Below are 19,218 nucleotides of genomic sequence, written 5' to 3' on the forward strand. Positions count from 1 at the left end.
CTGCTGAAGCACAAAACACACCCCTAAGAGTGTGGAGCAACTCCCCTTGCATTTGGGACCTTTAAGTTTAGAGAAAAGACAAGTAAGAGGCAACATGGTAGAAGTTTATAAAACTGTGTGTGGCATGAAGAAAGTGGACAGAGAAAAGTTTTTCTTCCTCTCTCATAACACTAGAACTTGTGGGTGTCCAATGAAAGTGAATGTTGAAAGATTCAGGACAGATAACACAGTGCAGAGTTAAACTACGGAACTCTCCCCCACAAGAGGCAGCGATGGCCACCAGCTTGGATGGCTTTAAAAGAGAATCAAGCGGATTCATGGAGGACAAGAGGGTGACCAACTGCTATTGGCCACAGGGGAGGCAGCCATGCTTCTGAATACCAGTGGCTGGAAACTGCAGAAGGGGAGAGTTGCTCTTGTTTGTGGCTTTCCCTTTGGGGCAATTGGTTGGCTACTGTGAGGACAGGAGGCTGGACCAGATGGCCCCCTGGGCAGATCCAGCAGTCCTTCCAATGTTCCTAAGAAAAGCTAGCAAGGGACTCACCATGTCCATGAATAGCTGCAACAGTTGCTTTGGCACCCATGTTATTGCAACATACTCCTAGGAGCCCTGGGTCAAATCTCTCCTTCGGGGCACATTTTGCTCCCCCACATCTGTGGAGTAGTTTGGGCTTCTGACACTGTTTAATAAATACCTGAGATGGCGGTAGATTAACAGTAACTCTTCTCTTGTCTAAATACAACTTCCCAACACCACCTCATCAGACTTATTAATGCACGCTTTCCTTTGTGCTTCAGTCCTTCTGTTCTGGTCTCATTTTTCATGCTAGACCACATGAGGCATTGCCCATGTAAGGCGCTGTCTGTTTATTCAGGATCATATTTCATTACACAAGACATTGCTTTCCTTCCTGTAATATATGGCAACAAGAGGCAGGCTGTTGGTAACCATTTTAGGGACAAATCCTCTTGCCTAAGAGTCACGACTAAACTAATGCCTCCTTCCAAGCCTGACCTACATGCCTACTAAACAGTCTTGCACTTCAAACTGTAATGAACGTAGTGGAAGTATTCCTTAAAAGTGCATTTGTGGTTCTAGTTTTCTGGTGTTACTATTGATGTGGTTGATGAGTGCCATCTACAGGTCTATTTTAAAGATAAAACTTTCAAAATGTAAAGGATCTATTTTACTTTTGTATTTTGTATTTTTATGTTGTGACGCACCCTGTGATCTTCTGATGAAGGGTGGTATACAACTTTAATAATAATAATAATTTATCTATTTTGTCATCTGCAATAAATGGCCTTAGCCCTATACACCTGAAGGAGTATCTCCACCCGCCTCATCCCGCCTGGACACTGAGCTGCAGCTCCAAGGGCCTTCTGGCGCTTCCCTCCTTGCAAGAAGTGAGGTTGCAGGGAACCAGGCAAAGGGCCTTCTCGGTAGTGGCGCCTACCCTGTGGAATGCCCTCCCACCAGATGTCAATGACATGAGTAATTATATAACATTTAGGAAACATCTGAAGCTTTTTAAGGTTTAATGTCCTACTATGTTTTTATATATGCTGGAACTGCCTAGAGTGGCTGGGGAAACCCAATCAGATGGGCAGGATACAGACATACAGAAGAATGCAGGGCAAAGTGGCACATCTGTGCACGTGTGTGGAGCTGTTTGCACTTCTGCACACGCGCAAAGTGGCAAACCTAGACGTAACCTGTTCTGGGTTTGCCGTGGACATTCACCGGAACGGACGCTAGACAAGGCAGACATTCACGGAGGTATTACTGTATATATATAAAATTATATATTTAAAAACCATTCCCCAGTTAAGTGGGCTTCACAATTCTATACATGTTGCAACCTTATACAGTTACCTGGGAATAAGCGCTATTGAATACAGTAAGACTTATTTCTAAGTAAACCCGTATGGTAATGACGCACTGGTGTGTACTGTTGAAATGCAATAGCAAAAGAGACTTCTCTGATGCTTGGTCAACAAGCAGAAATACTTCCCTAGAATAAAGTGTGAAAACTAGGGCTTCCTTGCATTTGGTACTCATTTGCACTGCAAAATATTTGGGTGGATGTTACTGTTCAGAGGAATTAGACTTCTGTAAAAATTGCTAGCTTCTTTATTAAGAGAAGCACAGGTTTCTTCATTACTGCAGAGATCAAGTGTTGCATGCATTACCGTAGTTTCTAAAGAATTGTGTTTGTTGTGATTTTCAGGGCCAACCAGGACTTCTTGGGCAGCAGGGATTCCCAGGACCACCTGGAGTGGGAGGTATCCCAGGACTTCCAGGGCACAAAGGATATAAAGGCGAAAGAGGCCAGCCAGGAATAACTGGACCAAAGGGAGAAGCGGTAATGATATAATTTCCATTAGGCTAACAACTGTAAAGAAAGACTGGGCTTTTTAATCACGTTTCCTTTTTCTTCTTAGGGACAAAGAGGGGTCACTGGTTTTTCTGGTGCAGATGGCATTCCTGTAAGTAGACACTCATTTAATCTACTGAAATAAGAGGGTCTTTCTGTAAATAGTTCAGACTGCTTTCAAATAATCTTTCCATTATGAAAGATCTGCTGCCTATTGAGTTCAGTAACATGTAAAAATAGGCCCACTTTTCTCTAAAACAACCAGGTGGTTGCCAAACATAAATTAAAAACACATCAAAAATACAGACAAAATAAAATGAAGGTTCTTCAAACAGCTCTTGTTTATTCACAGGCCAGAACAGAACTGAACTGAAGGGTTCAGCCAGCCTGCTTATATAGAGCTGTTATAAAACTTATATGTATATAAAAGTTATATATATATATAAAAGGAGTATATGTTAGAAAAGTTCAGCAGTCCCACGAATGCCTGCAACTCCGTCTTGTTCTTTGGGATGGGGGCCTGCTGGATAGCACAGATCTTGGATGTTGTCGGGTGAAGGCCGGAGGCGTCGATAAGATAGCCCAGGAACTCCACCTGTGGAACGGCGATCTGGCACTTCTCCTTCTTTACCTTGAGCCCGGCCTCCTGGAACCTGGTCAGCACGGCGCCGAGGCACTCGAACAGCTGCTGGTGTGAGTCTGTGGACACCAAGACATCGTCAAAATACGGTACCATGCCCGGAAGCCCTTGCAGGAGACGTTCCATAAGGCTTTGGAAGATGTGAGGAGCCACACTCACCCCAAACTGCAAATGGCGGCAACAGAATGCCCCTTGGTGGGTGACGATCGCCTGGGCTTCAGCAGTGGCATCGTCAACGGGCAGTTGTTGATAGACTTGGGCAAGGTCCAGCTTTGCGAAGACCTTACCCTCAACCAGGGAATGCAACAGGTGTTGGACAACAGGAACTGGGTAAGGGTGCTGCTGAAGTGCCTTGTTGATTGTGCACTTGTAATCGGCGCAGATTCTCATCGACCCGTCCGGCTTGACAGGCGTGACGATGGGGGTTTCCCACTTGGCGTGGTCAACCGGCTCCAAAACTCCTTGGGCGATCAGCTTGTCCAGTTGCTCGTCCACCTTAGCCTTGAGAGGAAAAGGAACCCGGCGTGGCTTTAGCTTGATGGGGGCAACTTGTGGATCAAGGCTAAAGGAGATGGGCGTACCTGTATATTGACCCAAAGTGCCGTCAAAAACCTCGGCAAAGTCTTTGATCAGACCCTCAGTCTCTGCATTTGAGATGCAGTTGATGCTGGTGACTTTCAGGCCAAGGGAATCAAACCAGTCTAGCCCTAGGAGGCTTGGCCGCTGACCTTCGATCACCACCAGTCGGAGCAGGCCCGAAAAATCCTTGAAGGCGATCCGGAACCGGCCAATGCCTACCACGGGAATGTCATTACCCTGGTAGTCTCTCAGGTGTATGCAGTGAGAGTCGAGTTGCCTTTTGGACACTCTGTTTACGAGTCTTTTGATGGTGCTCCAAGACACGATGGATAGGGCAAACGCGGTGTCGATCTCCATGTCACACGGAGCTCCTTCAAAGAGCACAGTGACGTTCACCTTGTGTCGCGTAGGCGAGTTGGTTTGGCCAATCGTGGTTCCCGATGGGCAGTGGCAGTTGGTGAGAGCAAAACAGCTTTCCTTGTCGAACTGGAGTGAAGACTTGGACTTGCGACACGGTGAAGGGGGGGTGTTGTACGGAGCCGATCGGCAGACCTTAGTGATGTGGCCCCTTCTGGAACATTTCCGACAGATGGCATCTCTGAATCGACACTTGGCTCGGGAATGGTTGCCTCCACAGCTGGCACATTCCGATTGGCCCTTGGACTTCTGTTGGAACTTCCCACACTCCTGCTTCGTCTGGTGCATGTCATCATCTTCACTGGAGGATGCCTCATCACTGCTGGCCACTTCATGATGCACCGGAACTGGCTTCCTAGCAAGACGTGGGCTGTTGCCCTTGCAGATCTCCTGGGCAGAGAGTGCAGCAGCTTCCGAGGCCGCGGCCTCCTCAATGGCCTTCTGCAGCGTGAGGTCTGGCTTGGCAAGGAGACGTCGTTGCAGACGGATGTCCCATACCCCACAGGCGATTTGATCCATCAGGGCATCGTCTCGGAACTCGCAGTGCATTGCAGCCTGTCGGAGGGTGGCGGTGTAGTGGTTAATTGACTCTCCCTCTGCCTGGTTCCGGTGGTAGAACACATGACGGGCAGCAATCTTGGAATGCTTTGGCGCGTAGTGGTTGTGGAGCTTCTCTGGAATCGTGTCCCATGGCGCTGCCTGGACTGCTTGAGGCACAACCAATGCTCGGGCCGTCTCAAACACCTTGGGCCCACAGAGGCTGAGGAATAGGCCCCGCTTACGCTCCTTTGACACTTCTGTCAGCTCGTTGGCTTGGAGGTAGCAGTCAAACTGAGCAAGGTCGGAGTCCCATGATTCAGAGGCTGGGGAAAACAGCAATAGAGGCACGAGTGAAGCCATGGTTCCGATGCCGACGTAGAGGGCAATGGATGGAACGCAGTGCTCTAGCCAGAGCGGTCAGCTCTGAATTGGTTCTGTTCAGTGATTTCGCTCGGTGTTTCAGCTCAGTGATTCAGCTCCATCCTCGTCATCAGTGTAAAGTTGTGGGTGAACATATCAGATGGCACAGCGGTTCTTCAAACAGCTCTTGTTTATTCACAGACCACAACAAAACTGAACTGAAGGGTTCAGCCAGCCTGCTTATATAGAGCTCCACTACAACGCAACTGTAACCACTTTCTGTAACTATCCAATCACTGAACGTCACTTTCAATCCCTTATTTGCATATGTGGACCTGACTGAAAACTATCTACAGTATCCCCCTTCTGGCCCAGGGTGAGAACTTCAGTACATAACAGAAATAGAATAGTAAACGTTTAAACAGATAGTAATATAAAACTAAATATTAATTTAAAACAGTAGATTCTGTTGTAAAAGCTGACTGGATTTTTTTTTAAAGTTCCATGGATCTCCACCAGTTGCACAGTCCACCCCCTGTCTCTCCTGCCTACCTGCCTAATTTCACAGAGAGAAGGTATACAAGCCATTCTACGAAATAAAAATCAATCTTTTGTGCTACAGATAGTGAATGTTTTGGAGGATATTTAAAGTGCAAATAACCTTGGGCAAATGACGGAGCCTTTTGAATCTACCTTTCACCAAATTCTGAACATGAGAAATTATTGAGGAGGCATTATTGTCAAAGTAAAACTTGGTTTTGAACTTTCTAATTAACAATGTATTGTATAAAATAATAAACAAAGAAGTTTTACTCCTATGCTCTTTTCCAGAACTACCCAGGTATGTATCCCAGAACTGGCTTCCTCCATACTGATTTCCCCTGATTTTAGAGATTCTTGACACAAAATCTCTCAAGCCGAATTTTAAATATGGATCCAGACAGTCAAAAAGAACTTACCCATGCTATGTACCACACACCAAGCAGGTAGTTTAAACCGAATTTAAATGCACTGTACACCACTGTGCCTGTCCAAGTTGGCACTCCAGGTTTGGGGCCTACTCACACTGGATGCCTAGAGAAGGCGACTTGGCTCAAAGCAGAGCCTGGATTCATGCAGTTCTTCTTGTGCACTTGGTGTCACATTTGACTTTTGCCTCAGTAAGCTTCCTTTTTTAAATAGAAGAGAGGGAACTGATGATAGATTGGCATCTCTTCTTTTCACTTTTGTTTCTCCACTCTTCCCAGCCCACTGATTGTCCATGTGTCCACTTCCTTTTCCCACTGATGGCTTTTCAAGTTTTCTGGGGTATCTGGTTTAAACTACATAGATATTTTAAAGAATTTCCCCCCACTCAGTTTTCTCATGGAGTAATTGCTTAGGGTAATGGTGAGAACATTTAAGAGCTGTATGAAGACTAGGAAGTTGAAACTAAAAACAGATGGTTGGATAAACATTCTTGTGTTTGTTCTGTCTCTGCAGGGTCATCCGGGTCAAGCAGGATCAAGGGGCAAACCAGGCCATGATGGCTGTAATGGGACCAAGGGGGACGCTGGTCAGCAGGGAGGCCAGGGACCTGGAGGCTTGCCCGGATTCTTTGTAAGTTGCTAACACTGAATGAATAAATGGAATGTAACTACATCTTAGTTAATGCAACCTTTGCAAATGTTTTGTAAACCACAGCAAAATGTACGCTGCTCCTTATCACCAGTGTCAGGAGAAGAGTAGTAGATTTTCCCTCACGGGAGGAAGCCTGGTGGAGTGATTATGCGAATTTGTCTTGTTAGCATTATGTCTGCAAAAACTATAATTCCTCCATAGCTCTGCTTTGTGATAAATCCCAAGATCCCTAGCATTCATCTTGTACAGCGATAATTCCTAGGCTAACATGGAGCTCCCTCATATTGTGTAGTCACAAATCATGGACCACCAAAACCATGCATTCACTTTGCCATGGGAGGCAGCGTGAGGGAGCCTCACCCCCTCTAGGTCCCACCTCGTCTCCAAGCTACACTCCTTCTCCACACCTTGCTTGAGTGCCATGTGGGGCACACCCCCCCACAGGGGGCAATTTGATTTTATGGGGGGCAATTTGGAAGCTTGTTTAGACCAAGTTAATGGCCTTTTAGGCTTCCTACATGTGAATAGGGGTTCACTTTTTGAATAATAAGAATTATATGTCACGGGGGGGGGGGGGCACGAGGATTTTAGAGATGCTTAGGTGGGGCATGGCCAAAAAAAGGTTGGGAACCACTGCTTTAGTGGTTTTGCCTGACTGGAATGTGCCCTTGCATGTGATGGTGCCTGTTCCTTGCTTGGATGGAGACGTGTGAAAAAGAAACACCTGAGTTTGGGTGGCTACTGTGCAAAGGTAACAGTCCCATCCATTATGTGTGGTGTGGAGAAAGTGGGTGGAGACACTTTTTCTGTCTCTTTTAAACAGCTGTTTCTAACTTTTTAACTGATAATTTCGTAATTCCATTCTTTTTTGTAAACTGCTTTGAGGGGTTTTTTGTTTTGCTTACAATCAAATGGAGTTTGTGTGTATCATTTTTTGGTGGGGGGACCTCTCACATAATACTGGAACCTAGGACCATTGGAAAATTCAGAACAGAAAAAAAGAGATTAAACTATGGAGGTTGCTGCCACAGGATATAGTATTGGCCACCAAGCTGACTTAAAAAGGGATCGGACAAGTTCATGTAGACTAAGGCTATTAATTCCTACTAGCCATGTTGGTTATGATTACTGCTGGAGGCAGTGTGCCTCAGAATACCAGTTCACGTGTGAAGTTCTTCATGTACATTGTTGTTTCAGACCTGGTGTGCTAGGAGAATTAATTACTATCTTCCATTGTTCAGTTCTTTACTGTGTTTATCTGGATGGTACAAGGTCACATTCCATTCCTTCCGCTGTTCACCAACTAGCAAATGGGCTGCAGCCATAAATGACTCACAGAGTACATGTCCAGTCTCTGCCATTAAAATTCCACTCTGGAGTTCTTCCTTGGCACACAGTTAAATACAAGATCTTTTATCAAACTCGGCCTCTTGCCAGATCTGTTCAGCAGCTGTTCATTCTTCTTGCTCTGCATTGCTCCCTCACATTCCTGGCCCAATCCAAAGATAATTTTAAATAGAGTCCATTCAACCTTGGTCGAGGGCGGAGGGCATAATAAAACCTTGTTAAATTCCTTGTTGAGCATAAATCAAAAGTTTCCCTCCTCTTTTCCATGGTAGCAGGCAGAATAACATAGCCGTGGCTACACACGTCTCTTTCATTTTACGGGGAGGACAAGAAAAAGACCACCTTGTCCTCCCCTTTCCTTTCTTGGCTGTTGTGAGGATTTTCAAACTTTAGAAAAAACATTCAATACCTTCAAAGAGCCAGGCCCAGTCCTTTTGGCAGCTAATTGATTTCAGCCCATTATCATATGTCAACCTAGGAGCACCTCTTGATTAAACGCTAGTATACCAGATTAAGGATGAACCAACCCAAATCATGCCAGAGACAAAAGCTCGTCCACATCAGGGACACACTCCCAGGTCACACTCCCTTTCAAGTTGGCAGACATGGGCTTGAGCAGCACAGCGGGCTGCAGTGAGCTCCCCAGACCACACTGGGGAACATGGTCAGGATTTTCGCCTCATAAATCCTGGCTTTCCCCTGCCTGAACCTCACCTGCAGCGGGGAGTGAACACCTTTGACTTGTGATGAAGCAGGAAATTGAACAAAGGTGCCTTCTTGATCTCAATTGGCAGGGAGTTCCATATTGCAGGTGCTGCCACACTAAACGATCAAGTTCTTACAAATGCGGAACGGGTATTATGTGGCATGTGTAGTAGTCCCAATATGGGCCACAAATCCTATAGTTTGCAACTTACCTTCATTTAAATTTACAACACTACCTTCTGTTGGCTTGAGGTAGGGTTTAGGAAGGCTTTTACTCCATACCCATGTTGGAAAGCACATTTTTTCAATGGATTCCTAGATCGGAAGAGGAATGGTAGTGCTTACATATGGATACACATAGATTTACTGAAACAACTCCATAAAACCCTTATGCTGTTACTGATCATGGGCAGAGAGCTAAATACTTGTTTTCAACCACTGTAGGGAATCCAAGGACCCAAAGGTCAGAAGGGAGAGCCCTTTGTTTTTACTCCGGAATTAGCCGTGCAGTTCAGGGTAAGTTTGCGCTGCTGTTAAGAACTTAAAAAGATGTTGTGCAAAGTTAGCATGTTTTCTGGTACTGTGGTTTTTTGGTTACCATGTTTTACTCTACCTCCTTTCAAATGTTTTGAGAGTCTCAGCTCTTCCTGAATATGTGAGAAGTTTGAAACCTTCCAGTTATGTTCTGAAGCCAAATTTTCAGGAGGAAGGCTTTTTTATCATGTTCCCAAATGTAGACTGTCAACTGAAAATCTTGCATCTCATTTTTCAGTGTATATATGTAGAAATAGATTCTATCCAATGCAAGTAAAATATCATCCTATGCAAGTTCTGTAACAGTTATCATAGCATTACAAATCTTTATGGTCAAGAAAAGTCCTTTTCCATGGGCTGTTCCCCATGCTCTTTCAAGTGAATATATTGAAACAAATCATATACTGTATAGACATAGGTATTATGTTTTATAGGAAATAAGTATTATTTGCATATTAGTTGTTAAATGTTTTGTTTCTGTTACAAATATGAATTGAAGACATTGCCATACTGACAAAATTTACTTTTCTAATTACTTTTATCTTTTGCATTTTGCAAATAATCACAAAGTTCTGTAAATAATGTATATGTACCTTTTTATTTCAATGTAGTAGAAATTGCTGTTTATGTTAGACTTGCATTTACTATCTAAGATTTCTTTCTCTAGGGAGACACGGGTGACCCAGGTTTGAGGGGCTTCCCGGTAAGTACTAAGGTGATAAATAACAATTTTTTAAGAGTGACTTTATGATAAACTATTAAGGAACAGTTTGATTTTAAAAACAAGCAATTATCTTCCTGTCTAGGGACCTCAGGGTGCTCCTGGTGCAGTGGGTATATTTGGTCCAGTTGGAAACACAGGTCTACCTGTAAGTATAATGAAATGCATAAATTATAATTCATCAGCTGCCCTGGGGAATGGTTACATGAATGCAGATAGCAGCGTGGTATCCTGATGACTGCACATGGGCAAATCTCAGAACTCCTCAAGTTAGAATTAATGCTTTTTATTAAAACATGAAAGGACACTGGAGTGCTGAAACAGTTATTAAAATATTTAGATTCTAGGTACATTTTAAAAGCTGTATGTGAAATACCTATATTTACATGAAGTGAGCACTCCAAAGGGACCCTTTACTGTCTAACTTCTGTTTTCAGGGACCTCCAGGGCCACCAGGATCTCCAGGACTTCAGGTAAGTCTTTTTCTGATGATTGGGACCATCTTGGGTCCACAGAACATGATCCACAGGTCTGTTGCAAATGCAAATTTGCTATAGAAGTTCCTTTGGTCAGTTGAGGAATTTAAGCCATAAAGATAAAGTGGAATACCACAATTCTGGGTGGCAGAATGGGTTACTTTCTTTGACCTAGGCTGCTTCTTTGGAGATAAGTTTAAATGCAATTCAGAGAACAGTGAAGCAATAAGGGCTTCCTTCAACTGCTCAATCAATGAGGCTGGAAAGTTTTGAGAAATGGGAGGTGGAGCATCTGCAGTGGCTGGAGAGGGGTCATGATGCTCTTGTCTCTGATCCTCAGAAAAACCTAAACATTCTGGCTCAGAATCAGATAAAGCATCAATCTGCGCCTCACCCGCAGGCAAAAACCTCACACCAAACTACACACTCTGTTTGCCACTCTGTGAACCGGATGTGGGGGGAAATAGAAGCCACACACACACTCCTTGTCACAGCTGCAACCAGGAGGATGAGGACGAGGGGCGGGCCCTCTGTCGCCGCCAAAACAAACCAGGAGACAGGCAGGCAGGACTCAGTATCAAAAGCCAATAGAAGCAGGCAGGCAGGGACATAAGAGGAACGCTCACTCCATTGTTAGTGTAAAAACAGTGAACCAGGAGGAGGTAAAATTAGGGCAGGAGAATGCAAATGCCACACCAGCAGCCACACAAGTAGCACACAACCACACACACACCGAAGCGGAATAAATAATTCTGGAAAAAATATCAATATAAGTAAACAACTAAGGAATAAAAGAAGGGTGGCAAATAAGCAGAACAACCAAACATAAAGAGCAACGGAAAGCCCCCCCCCTTTTTTGGTGGAAAACACAATGCATGGGCAAAGAACTGTACAGTAAAACTAAAACAATAATATGGAAAATCTAAAGGGAAAAGGGGGAGTTCAGAAACTAGTAACAACTTAGCTGAGTCAGGAGAGCCGGGAGGAATGTATTGTCTGCGCCTAGACGGGAGGAAAAACTGAGGGAGTCCAGCCTACTTCTCATAAGTCTTTGCCCTTGTCTAGTGTGAACATAGTGAACACCCATTCCATTGGATACGACTCCCCATGAACTAAAATAATAATAAAGTTATTCATTGTAGGATGTGCATGACTTGAATAGAAAAGGTTTCTAGTCTAACTAGGCTAGAGAAGGACAAGGCAGTCCTGCTTGTTCCTTTTCTCTCTCTGAAGATGGATTTCCGGGGAGGAATCATAGCTCCATCAAGGCTCCATTGATTGAGATAATTAGGTGGTGATTAACAGTAGCTACTGCTGGCCACGACGCGGAAAAACTGTCTGCGGACAAATGTCGGCTCCCTCGGCCAATGAAGCGAGATGAGCGCCGCAACCCCAGAGTCATTCGCGACTTAACTGTCAGGGGTCCATTACCTTTAACAATAGCTACTGCCTATCATGGGACACGGGTGGCACTGTGGGTTAAACCACAGAGACTAGGGCTTGCCGATCAGAAGGTCAGCGGTTCAAATCCCCACGACGGGGTGAGCTCCCATTGCTCAGTCCCTGCTCCTGCCAACCTAACAGTTCAAAAGCACGTCAAAGTGCAAGTAGATAAATAGGTACCGCTCCGGTGGGAAGGTAAACGGCGTTTCCGTGCGCTGCTCTGGTTCACCAGAAGCGGCTTAATCATGCTGGCCACATGACCCGAAAGCTGTCGGCCAATAAAGCAAGATGAGCGCCACAACCCCAGAGTCGGCCACGACTGGACCTAATAGGGGTTCCTTTACCTTTACTGCCTATCATATTATCTCTGAGGGACAAAGATAAAATGAATTAACTTCCAATGCTCTGGAAGGGCTTCTTTCCCTGTGTGGGACTGCAAGATTTTCAAGGAACCTCAACAGGTGAGTGACCAGGGAGCAGAAGAACCACAATATTGTCCAAACACAACTTAATAGCCCTTGGGGTCAGTCCTTAGGGCAAAGATCAGCTCAACCTGCCTCTCTACAATGATATCTGAAACTCGTATAAACTACTACTGATACTATCTGATCCAACGGCTGGCTTAAGAGGAGACACCACCAAGGGGCTTAAATTAAAGCAAAACAAAAGACGTGTTTGAAATACGTGTACTGAAGAAAGTTTGTAAATAGTTAAGAGATTCTCCAACTCTTAGAAATTTTCATCTTGATTCATTCTGCTCTTAATCCTCTGCTTCACTGATGAATGTGCTCCTTGTAATGTGAAACTACATGGCTGCTCACTGGGAAAGTGAAATGTTTGGAATTTAACTTCCTGATAAGCAAAGACTGTGTGAATTTCAGAGTAGGCACTCAGTATGGTGAAAATACTGAAAAACACCTTCTGATTGTTAGTGTCATACAGCAATTACTGAATGAGCAATAGAAGAACTAAGAGTGGAGATGCATAAAATGAGAAATAGAAATTGATTGGACAAAGCTGAGACTGGAGAAGATAAGTAGCCTTTGGGAAAGAATACTGATGGATGTTTGCCAGAGCATAGGGGATAAAATCAAACCCTGAGGAACCGCACATTGAAGGTTCCACAGGGCTGAAGAACACTCCCCAAGCTTAACCCTCTGGAAATGTCCAACCAAGTAGGACCGGAAACACTGCAAAGTGGTGCCACCCACCCCAACTCGGACAGCCACTCCAGAAGGAGGATACCATGGTCAATAGTATTGAAAGCCGCTGAGAGGTCAAGGAGAAGTAACAGGCATACGTTTCCCTTGTTTCTCTCCCCACATAAGTCATCACACAAAGCAACTGAAGCAATTTCTGTTCCAAAACTTAGAAAATCAGTTCCAACAGTAATGTTGTTGCATAGAAATAATTATTTGCCCCGATGACTGAGGTTTTGGGTAGCCAGGCATCTGGTACGCAGGCTGAGACCCTCCCTTACCACAGCCTCCCCAGAATGGTGCATGCTGTAGTTATCTCCCGCTTGGACAACTGCAATGTGCTCTACGTGGGGCTACCTTTGAAGGTGATCCGGAAACTACAACTAATCCAGAATGTGGCAGCTAGACTGGTGAGTGGGTGAGGTCCTGTAAGACCTACATTGGCTCCCAGTAAGTTTCTGAGCACAATTTAAAGTGTTGGTGCTGACCTTTAACACCCTAAATGGCCTTGGCCCAGTATATCTGAAGGAGCGTCTCCACCCCCATTGTTTTGCCTGGACACTGAGGTCCAGCTATGAGGGTTTTCTGGTCTTCTCACTGAGAGAAGCGAAGCTACTGGGAACCAGGCAGAGGGCGCCCTCCCTGTGGAACACTCTCCCATCAGATGTCAAAGACATAAACAACTATCTGACGTTTAGAAGACATCTGAAGGCAACCCTGTTTAGGAAGGTTTTTTATGACTGATGTTTTAATGTATTTTTAATCTTTGTTGGAAGCTGCCCAGAGTTGCTGAGGAAACCCAGCCAGATGGGTGGGGTATAAATAATAAATTATTATCATTACTATTATTATTAAGCATGTATTGACTATTCTACTTCTTAATCAGAATAGATTTAAGAGATACTATAGAAAATGCCAGTCACAACTGAGAGTTTTTAGCCTAAATGTCATAGAATTATTTTAATTGTTGGTAAAACAGTTAAACAGAGAGAAAAACGATTTCCAGATCACCATTTGGGCAAGTACTTCATATGCCAGAAAAACACCCGTTTAATAATCATTACTTGTCATTTCAGGGCAACAGAGGCCTTGGCTTTTATGGAGAAAAGGGTGACAAGGTAAATGGAATATTCTAATTAGTTTGCATTTCTATCAGAATATGAAGAATACAGTTTTGAGTGATAATTCTTTGACTTGTGCCAGAAGCACAGCTGTTAGCAGTTAGAGAATTTGTGGTGCTTGCCCAGTGGCCTCTGAAAAAACATACAGGAAGCATGAAATTGATGGCCCTTGCCTGTTTGTCTTCAGTAGCTGGTTATCATGTATGTATATATGATGTTTCTGAACATGGAATTTCTATTTAGCTTCAAAAGATGTATTCTATAATAATTTGTCTAGTCTTTCTTTAAAACCATCCAAGTGACTGCCCATCATGATATTTTGCAGTAGGGAATTCTACCAATTGGTGTAAAATTTTAAAGAGAAGACTTTCTCTCATTATTCCTGAATATACTCAGTTGGTTAGAGCATGGTGCTGAAATCGCCAAGGTTGCCAGTTCAGTCCACTTAGGGATAGCTTGCAGGGGGTTGGATGAGATCTTCAGGGTCCCTTCCAATTCTATGATTCTGTGATTTTATCTGCTGCCTTGTGGGATATCTTCAGGAAAAGAAAAGGCTAAGGAGTAAACACTACACAGATCCGGAACGGGGTCCCTAAGATGATTGGATGGCACCTTGTACACCTCTTTCCAACACCTCTTGCAGACAATCTGGTGCCAAACGCCTTGCTCTGCTTTCCTGTGGACCCCATCTGGGAGGCTGAGAAGGGGGTCTTGTCATCTGGGCAGCCCAGAACCTCCAGACACACCACTCAGGCTTGTGCCCCGGGGATGTCACTTCAGTGCTGCTAACATAGCAAAAAGAATATGGGAGGCAGCAGTTAGAATTATTGGTCTCTGCAGCCCTAGCAGGCATCCTGAATCTCCATTGGTTTGACTTCACCCCCGGAGGTGCACTCCATTACGGCCAGCAACAAGAACTGTCATTCAAACTAACAGGATGAGCATGTAAGAACAAGCTAGGAGATGATGCCTTCCTGGAACAGATGGCCAAGCATGCAAAAGGAAGGGAGATAGTAGTAATGGGGGACTTCAATTACCCGGATATTTGTTGGATGTCAAACTCAGCCAAGAGCATAAGGTCAAAGAGATTCCTCACTGGCCTTGCAGACAACTTCATTGTCCAGAAAGTGGGAGAAGCAACAAGAGGAACAGCCATTTTAGATCTGGTCCTAACCAATGTTGATGACCTGGTTAGTGGGGTAGAAGTGGAAGGATCATTAGGCGCGAGTGATCATGCTCTTCTGAAGTTTACTATACAGCGGAAAGGAGCAGCCAAGCATACTGGGACTCCATTTCTTGACTTTAAGAAAGCCGACTTCATAAAACTTAGGGAAGTGCTGGGTGAGATCCCATGGACAGTAATACTAAAAGGAAAGGGAGTTCAAGATGGCTGGGAGTTTGTTAAGAGGGAGGTAGTAAAAGCACAACTTCAGGCAATACCAATGAGACAGAAACATGGAAGGTGCCTAAAGAAGCCAGGGTGGCTATCTAAAGAACTTTTAACTGAGTTAAGATTAAAAAAGGATGTGTACAAAAAATGGAAAAGGGGGAAACCACCAAAGAGGAATTCAAACAAATAGCCAGCACGTGTAGACACAAAGTCAGAAAAGCTAAAGCACAGAATGAACTCAGGCTTGCTAGAGAGGTTAAAAGCAACAAAAAAGGCTTTTATGGGTATGTTCGTAGCAAAAGGAAGAACAAAGAAACAGTGGGGTCACTCAGAGGAGAAGATGGTGAAATGCAAACAGGGGACACAGAAAGGGCTGGACTCCTCAATGCCTTCTTTGCCTCAGTCTTCTCCGATAAAGAAAACAATGCCCGACCTGAAGAATTTGGAGCAAATGATTCAGCAGAGGAAACACAGCCCAGACTAACTAAGGAGATAGTACAAGAATACTTAGCTAGTCTAGATGTATTCAAGTCTCCAGGGCCAGATGAACTGCATCCAAGAGTATTAAAAGAACTGGCAGATGTGATCTCAGAACCACTTGCAGTCATCTTTGAGAATTCCTGGAGAACAGGCGAAGTCCCGGCAGACTGGAGGAGGGCAAATGTTGTCCCTATTTTCAAAAAGGGGAAAAGAGAGGACCCAAATAATTACCGCCCAGTCGGTCTGACATCAATACCAGGGAAGATTCTGGAGCAGATCATTTAGCAAACAGTCTGTGAGCACCTAGAAAGGAATGCTGTGATCACCAATAGTCACCATGGATTTCTGAAAAATAAGTCATGTCAGACTAACCTGAGCTCGTTTTTTGACAGAATTACAAGCCTGGTAGATGAAGTGAACGCAGTGGATGTAGCCTACCTTGATTTCAGCAAGGCATTTGACAAGGTGCCCCATGATATTCTTGTAAAGAAGCTGGTAAAATGCGGTCTTGACTATGCTACTACTCAGTGGATTTGTAACTGGCTGACTGACCGAACCCAAAGGGTGCTCATCAATGGTTCCTCTTCATCCTGGAGAAGAGTGACTAGTGGGGTGCCACAGGGTTCTGTCTTGGGCCCGGTCTTATTCAACATCTTTATCAACGACTTGGATGATGGACTCAAGGGCATCCTGATCAAATTTGCAGATGACACCAAACTGGGAGGGGTGGCTAACACCCCAGAGGACAGGATCACACTTCAAAACGACCTTGACAGATTAGAGAACTGGGCCAAAACAAACAAGATGAATTTTAACAGGGAGTAATGTAAAGTATTGCACTTGGGCAAAATAAAAATAAAAATGAGAGGCACAAATACAAGATGGGTGACACCTGGCTTGAGAGCAGTACATGTGAAAAGGATCTAGGAGTCTTGGTTGACCACAAACTTGATATGAGCCAACAGTGTGACGCAGCAGCTAAAAAAGCCACTGCAATTCTGGGCTGCATCAATAGGAGTATAGCATCTAGATCAAGGGAAGTAATAGTGCCACTGTATTCTGCTCTGGTCAGACCTCACCTGGAGTACTGTGTCCAGTTCTGGGCACCACAGTTCAAGAAGGACACTGACAAACTGGAACGTGTCCAGAGGAGGGCAACCAAAATGGTCAAAGGCCTGGAAACGATGTCTTATGAGGAACGGCTAAGGGAGCTGGGCATGTTTAGCCTGGAGAAGAGGAGGTTAAGGGGTGATATGATAGCCGTGTTCAAATATATAAAAGGATGTCACATAGAGGAGGGAGAGAGGTTGTTTTCTGCTGCTCCAGAGAAGCGGACACGGAGCAATGGATCCAAACTACAAGAAAGAAGATTCCACCTAAACATTAGGAAGAACTTCCTGACAGTAAGAGCTGTTTGACAGTGGAATTTGCTGCCAAGGAGTGTGGTGGAGTCTCCTTCTTTGGAGGTCTTTAAGCAGAGGCTTGACAACCATATGTCAGGAGTGCTCTGATGGTGTTTCCTGCTTGGCAGGGGGTTGGACTCGATGGCCCTTGTGGTCTCTTCCAACTCTATGATTCTATGATTTTAGTACTGTGAGACATGGAGAACAATCTCTGTCCACACCATGCATAATTCTATAATTATTCATGATGTCCTCATAGTCATGTTTTCTAAAATCATTTAACTTGCTCATAGGGAAGAGATTCAGGCGCTTTTGGATTCTGAACTGCAGTCACCCACAGTCTGCAAGGGCAATGGTCAGGGGTGATAGGAGTTGTAGCATAAACAAACAAATATAGAAACAGCATGTAATATATTAAGCTAAATTTATCTACACCATCAACCAAAATATCAATCTACAATAAAGAACATTGGAGAACCTAAAATAATAGGGCAGTGCATATATATAAAATACAATATCAAAAGGAGAAATATGTTAGACCTCAAAGGATCTTCTTTAGTAGGAAATTGTATGATGATTTAAAAGCGAAGCCACACCGAAAGTGAAACCCCAGGAAACAAGCAAACAAAAGTAACATTTATAGTACTTGAAGAGTTATAACGCAATTCAAGTTTTGTCACATGGAATCCTTCCTGAGATGAGGAGGCCAAAATTCATTTGTTGTCCTTAGCACTTTGGTATATTTATAGCAGCAGATCCTCCAGCTTTTCAAATTTGAAATCAGTATAACATATGACTGTTCTCTTTATGGTGTTCATTCATAAACTATGTTATTTTTACTGTTGTTAGCCACTCTGAGCCCGGCTTCGGCTGGGGAGGGCCGGATATTATTATTATTATTATTATTATTATTATTATTATTATTATTCTGGTGTAGTTCAAAAAATGTACTACCACTTTTAAACCTTTATTTTACTTATTGTTGACTATATTATTGTGGCTTTCCTGCAGGGTGATATTGGGCCCCCTGGTCTACCTGGGCGTCCATCAACAGGAGAGTTTGTCACTTCAACAGATGTAATTTCAAGTGAATATAAGGTAATAAGAAATCTTACAGAAAATTACTTCCAGTTATTCATTTCATAGAGTACAGAAACTAGCAAAGCATGTTTCCTGAGTGCTCTTATTCATCAAAATAGCAGGTGAATATTATCCTGTGGCCATATCTCATATGCTGTAAATGAAATAAAAGAATAATCTGGCTAGATTTCCTTCCAAAACATATTTTTAAATGAAACCCTAATCTTAAGAATTTAATATCTTTGTATTTTCTATTGTGATTAAATAATCACAGAATCATCCCAGAAATATTCTGTATCTTGTACAGCCAAGATCTCTCCAATGTTGGTACAAGGTTTTACTCCAGAAATTTTGCTAGTTAAAATACATGTCAAGAAATGACTGACCAAAGATCTGTGTTCTGACCGTATAGTGCTTTAAACAAAAAACAAAGAAACAACCCTGCAACCAGACTGAATCGTGGACTCCCCCTTTTCTTGCTTTAGCTGTGTGGGTGCTTTGTCCTTTAACTATGCATAGGGTCTTTTTCCATGGTTCTCAGCAACAAAGTTTCTTCTTACATGTCCTAAGTCAGGGATGGGCAAAATATAGGAGACTGAGTGCCCAAACTGCAACCCAAAACCCACTTATTTATCAATTGCCAACGCGGCAGTTTAACCTGTATATCTCATTTTTTTCTGTATGTTTCAGGTTTCTTCTTTATGACTGCTGTTTATTTTATGAATAATCCTTCATAAAAGTTATTGCATTGCGTTCTTCATTAAATTATCTTTCCGTTGATATAT

The 19,218-nt window shown here is 43.7% G+C and overlaps 1 protein-coding gene across 1 annotated transcript in view; it reads left to right on the forward strand.

The window, feature by feature from the left end:
- The window catches only part of COL4A2 (collagen type IV alpha 2 chain), a 181,414-nt gene that overhangs the window by 87,316 nt on the left and 74,880 nt on the right, over positions 1-19,218 (forward strand). Inside the window, exons 5-13 of the mRNA XM_083729819.1 lie at positions 2,232-2,366; positions 2,446-2,490; positions 6,397-6,513; positions 9,031-9,102; positions 9,788-9,823; positions 9,927-9,989; positions 10,279-10,314; positions 14,036-14,077; positions 18,365-18,451. Coding sequence (XP_083585945.1) covers positions 2,232-2,366; positions 2,446-2,490; positions 6,397-6,513; positions 9,031-9,102; positions 9,788-9,823; positions 9,927-9,989; positions 10,279-10,314; positions 14,036-14,077; positions 18,365-18,451 — 633 coding nt within the window. The remainder of the gene's footprint in view (positions 1-2,231; positions 2,367-2,445; positions 2,491-6,396; positions 6,514-9,030; positions 9,103-9,787; positions 9,824-9,926; positions 9,990-10,278; positions 10,315-14,035; positions 14,078-18,364; positions 18,452-19,218) is intronic.

Source organism: Podarcis gaigeae, assembly GCF_964106915.1.
Source record: "Podarcis gaigeae genome assembly, chromosome: 3".
NCBI classification, from domain to species: Eukaryota; Metazoa; Chordata; class Lepidosauria; order Squamata; family Lacertidae; genus Podarcis; species Podarcis gaigeae.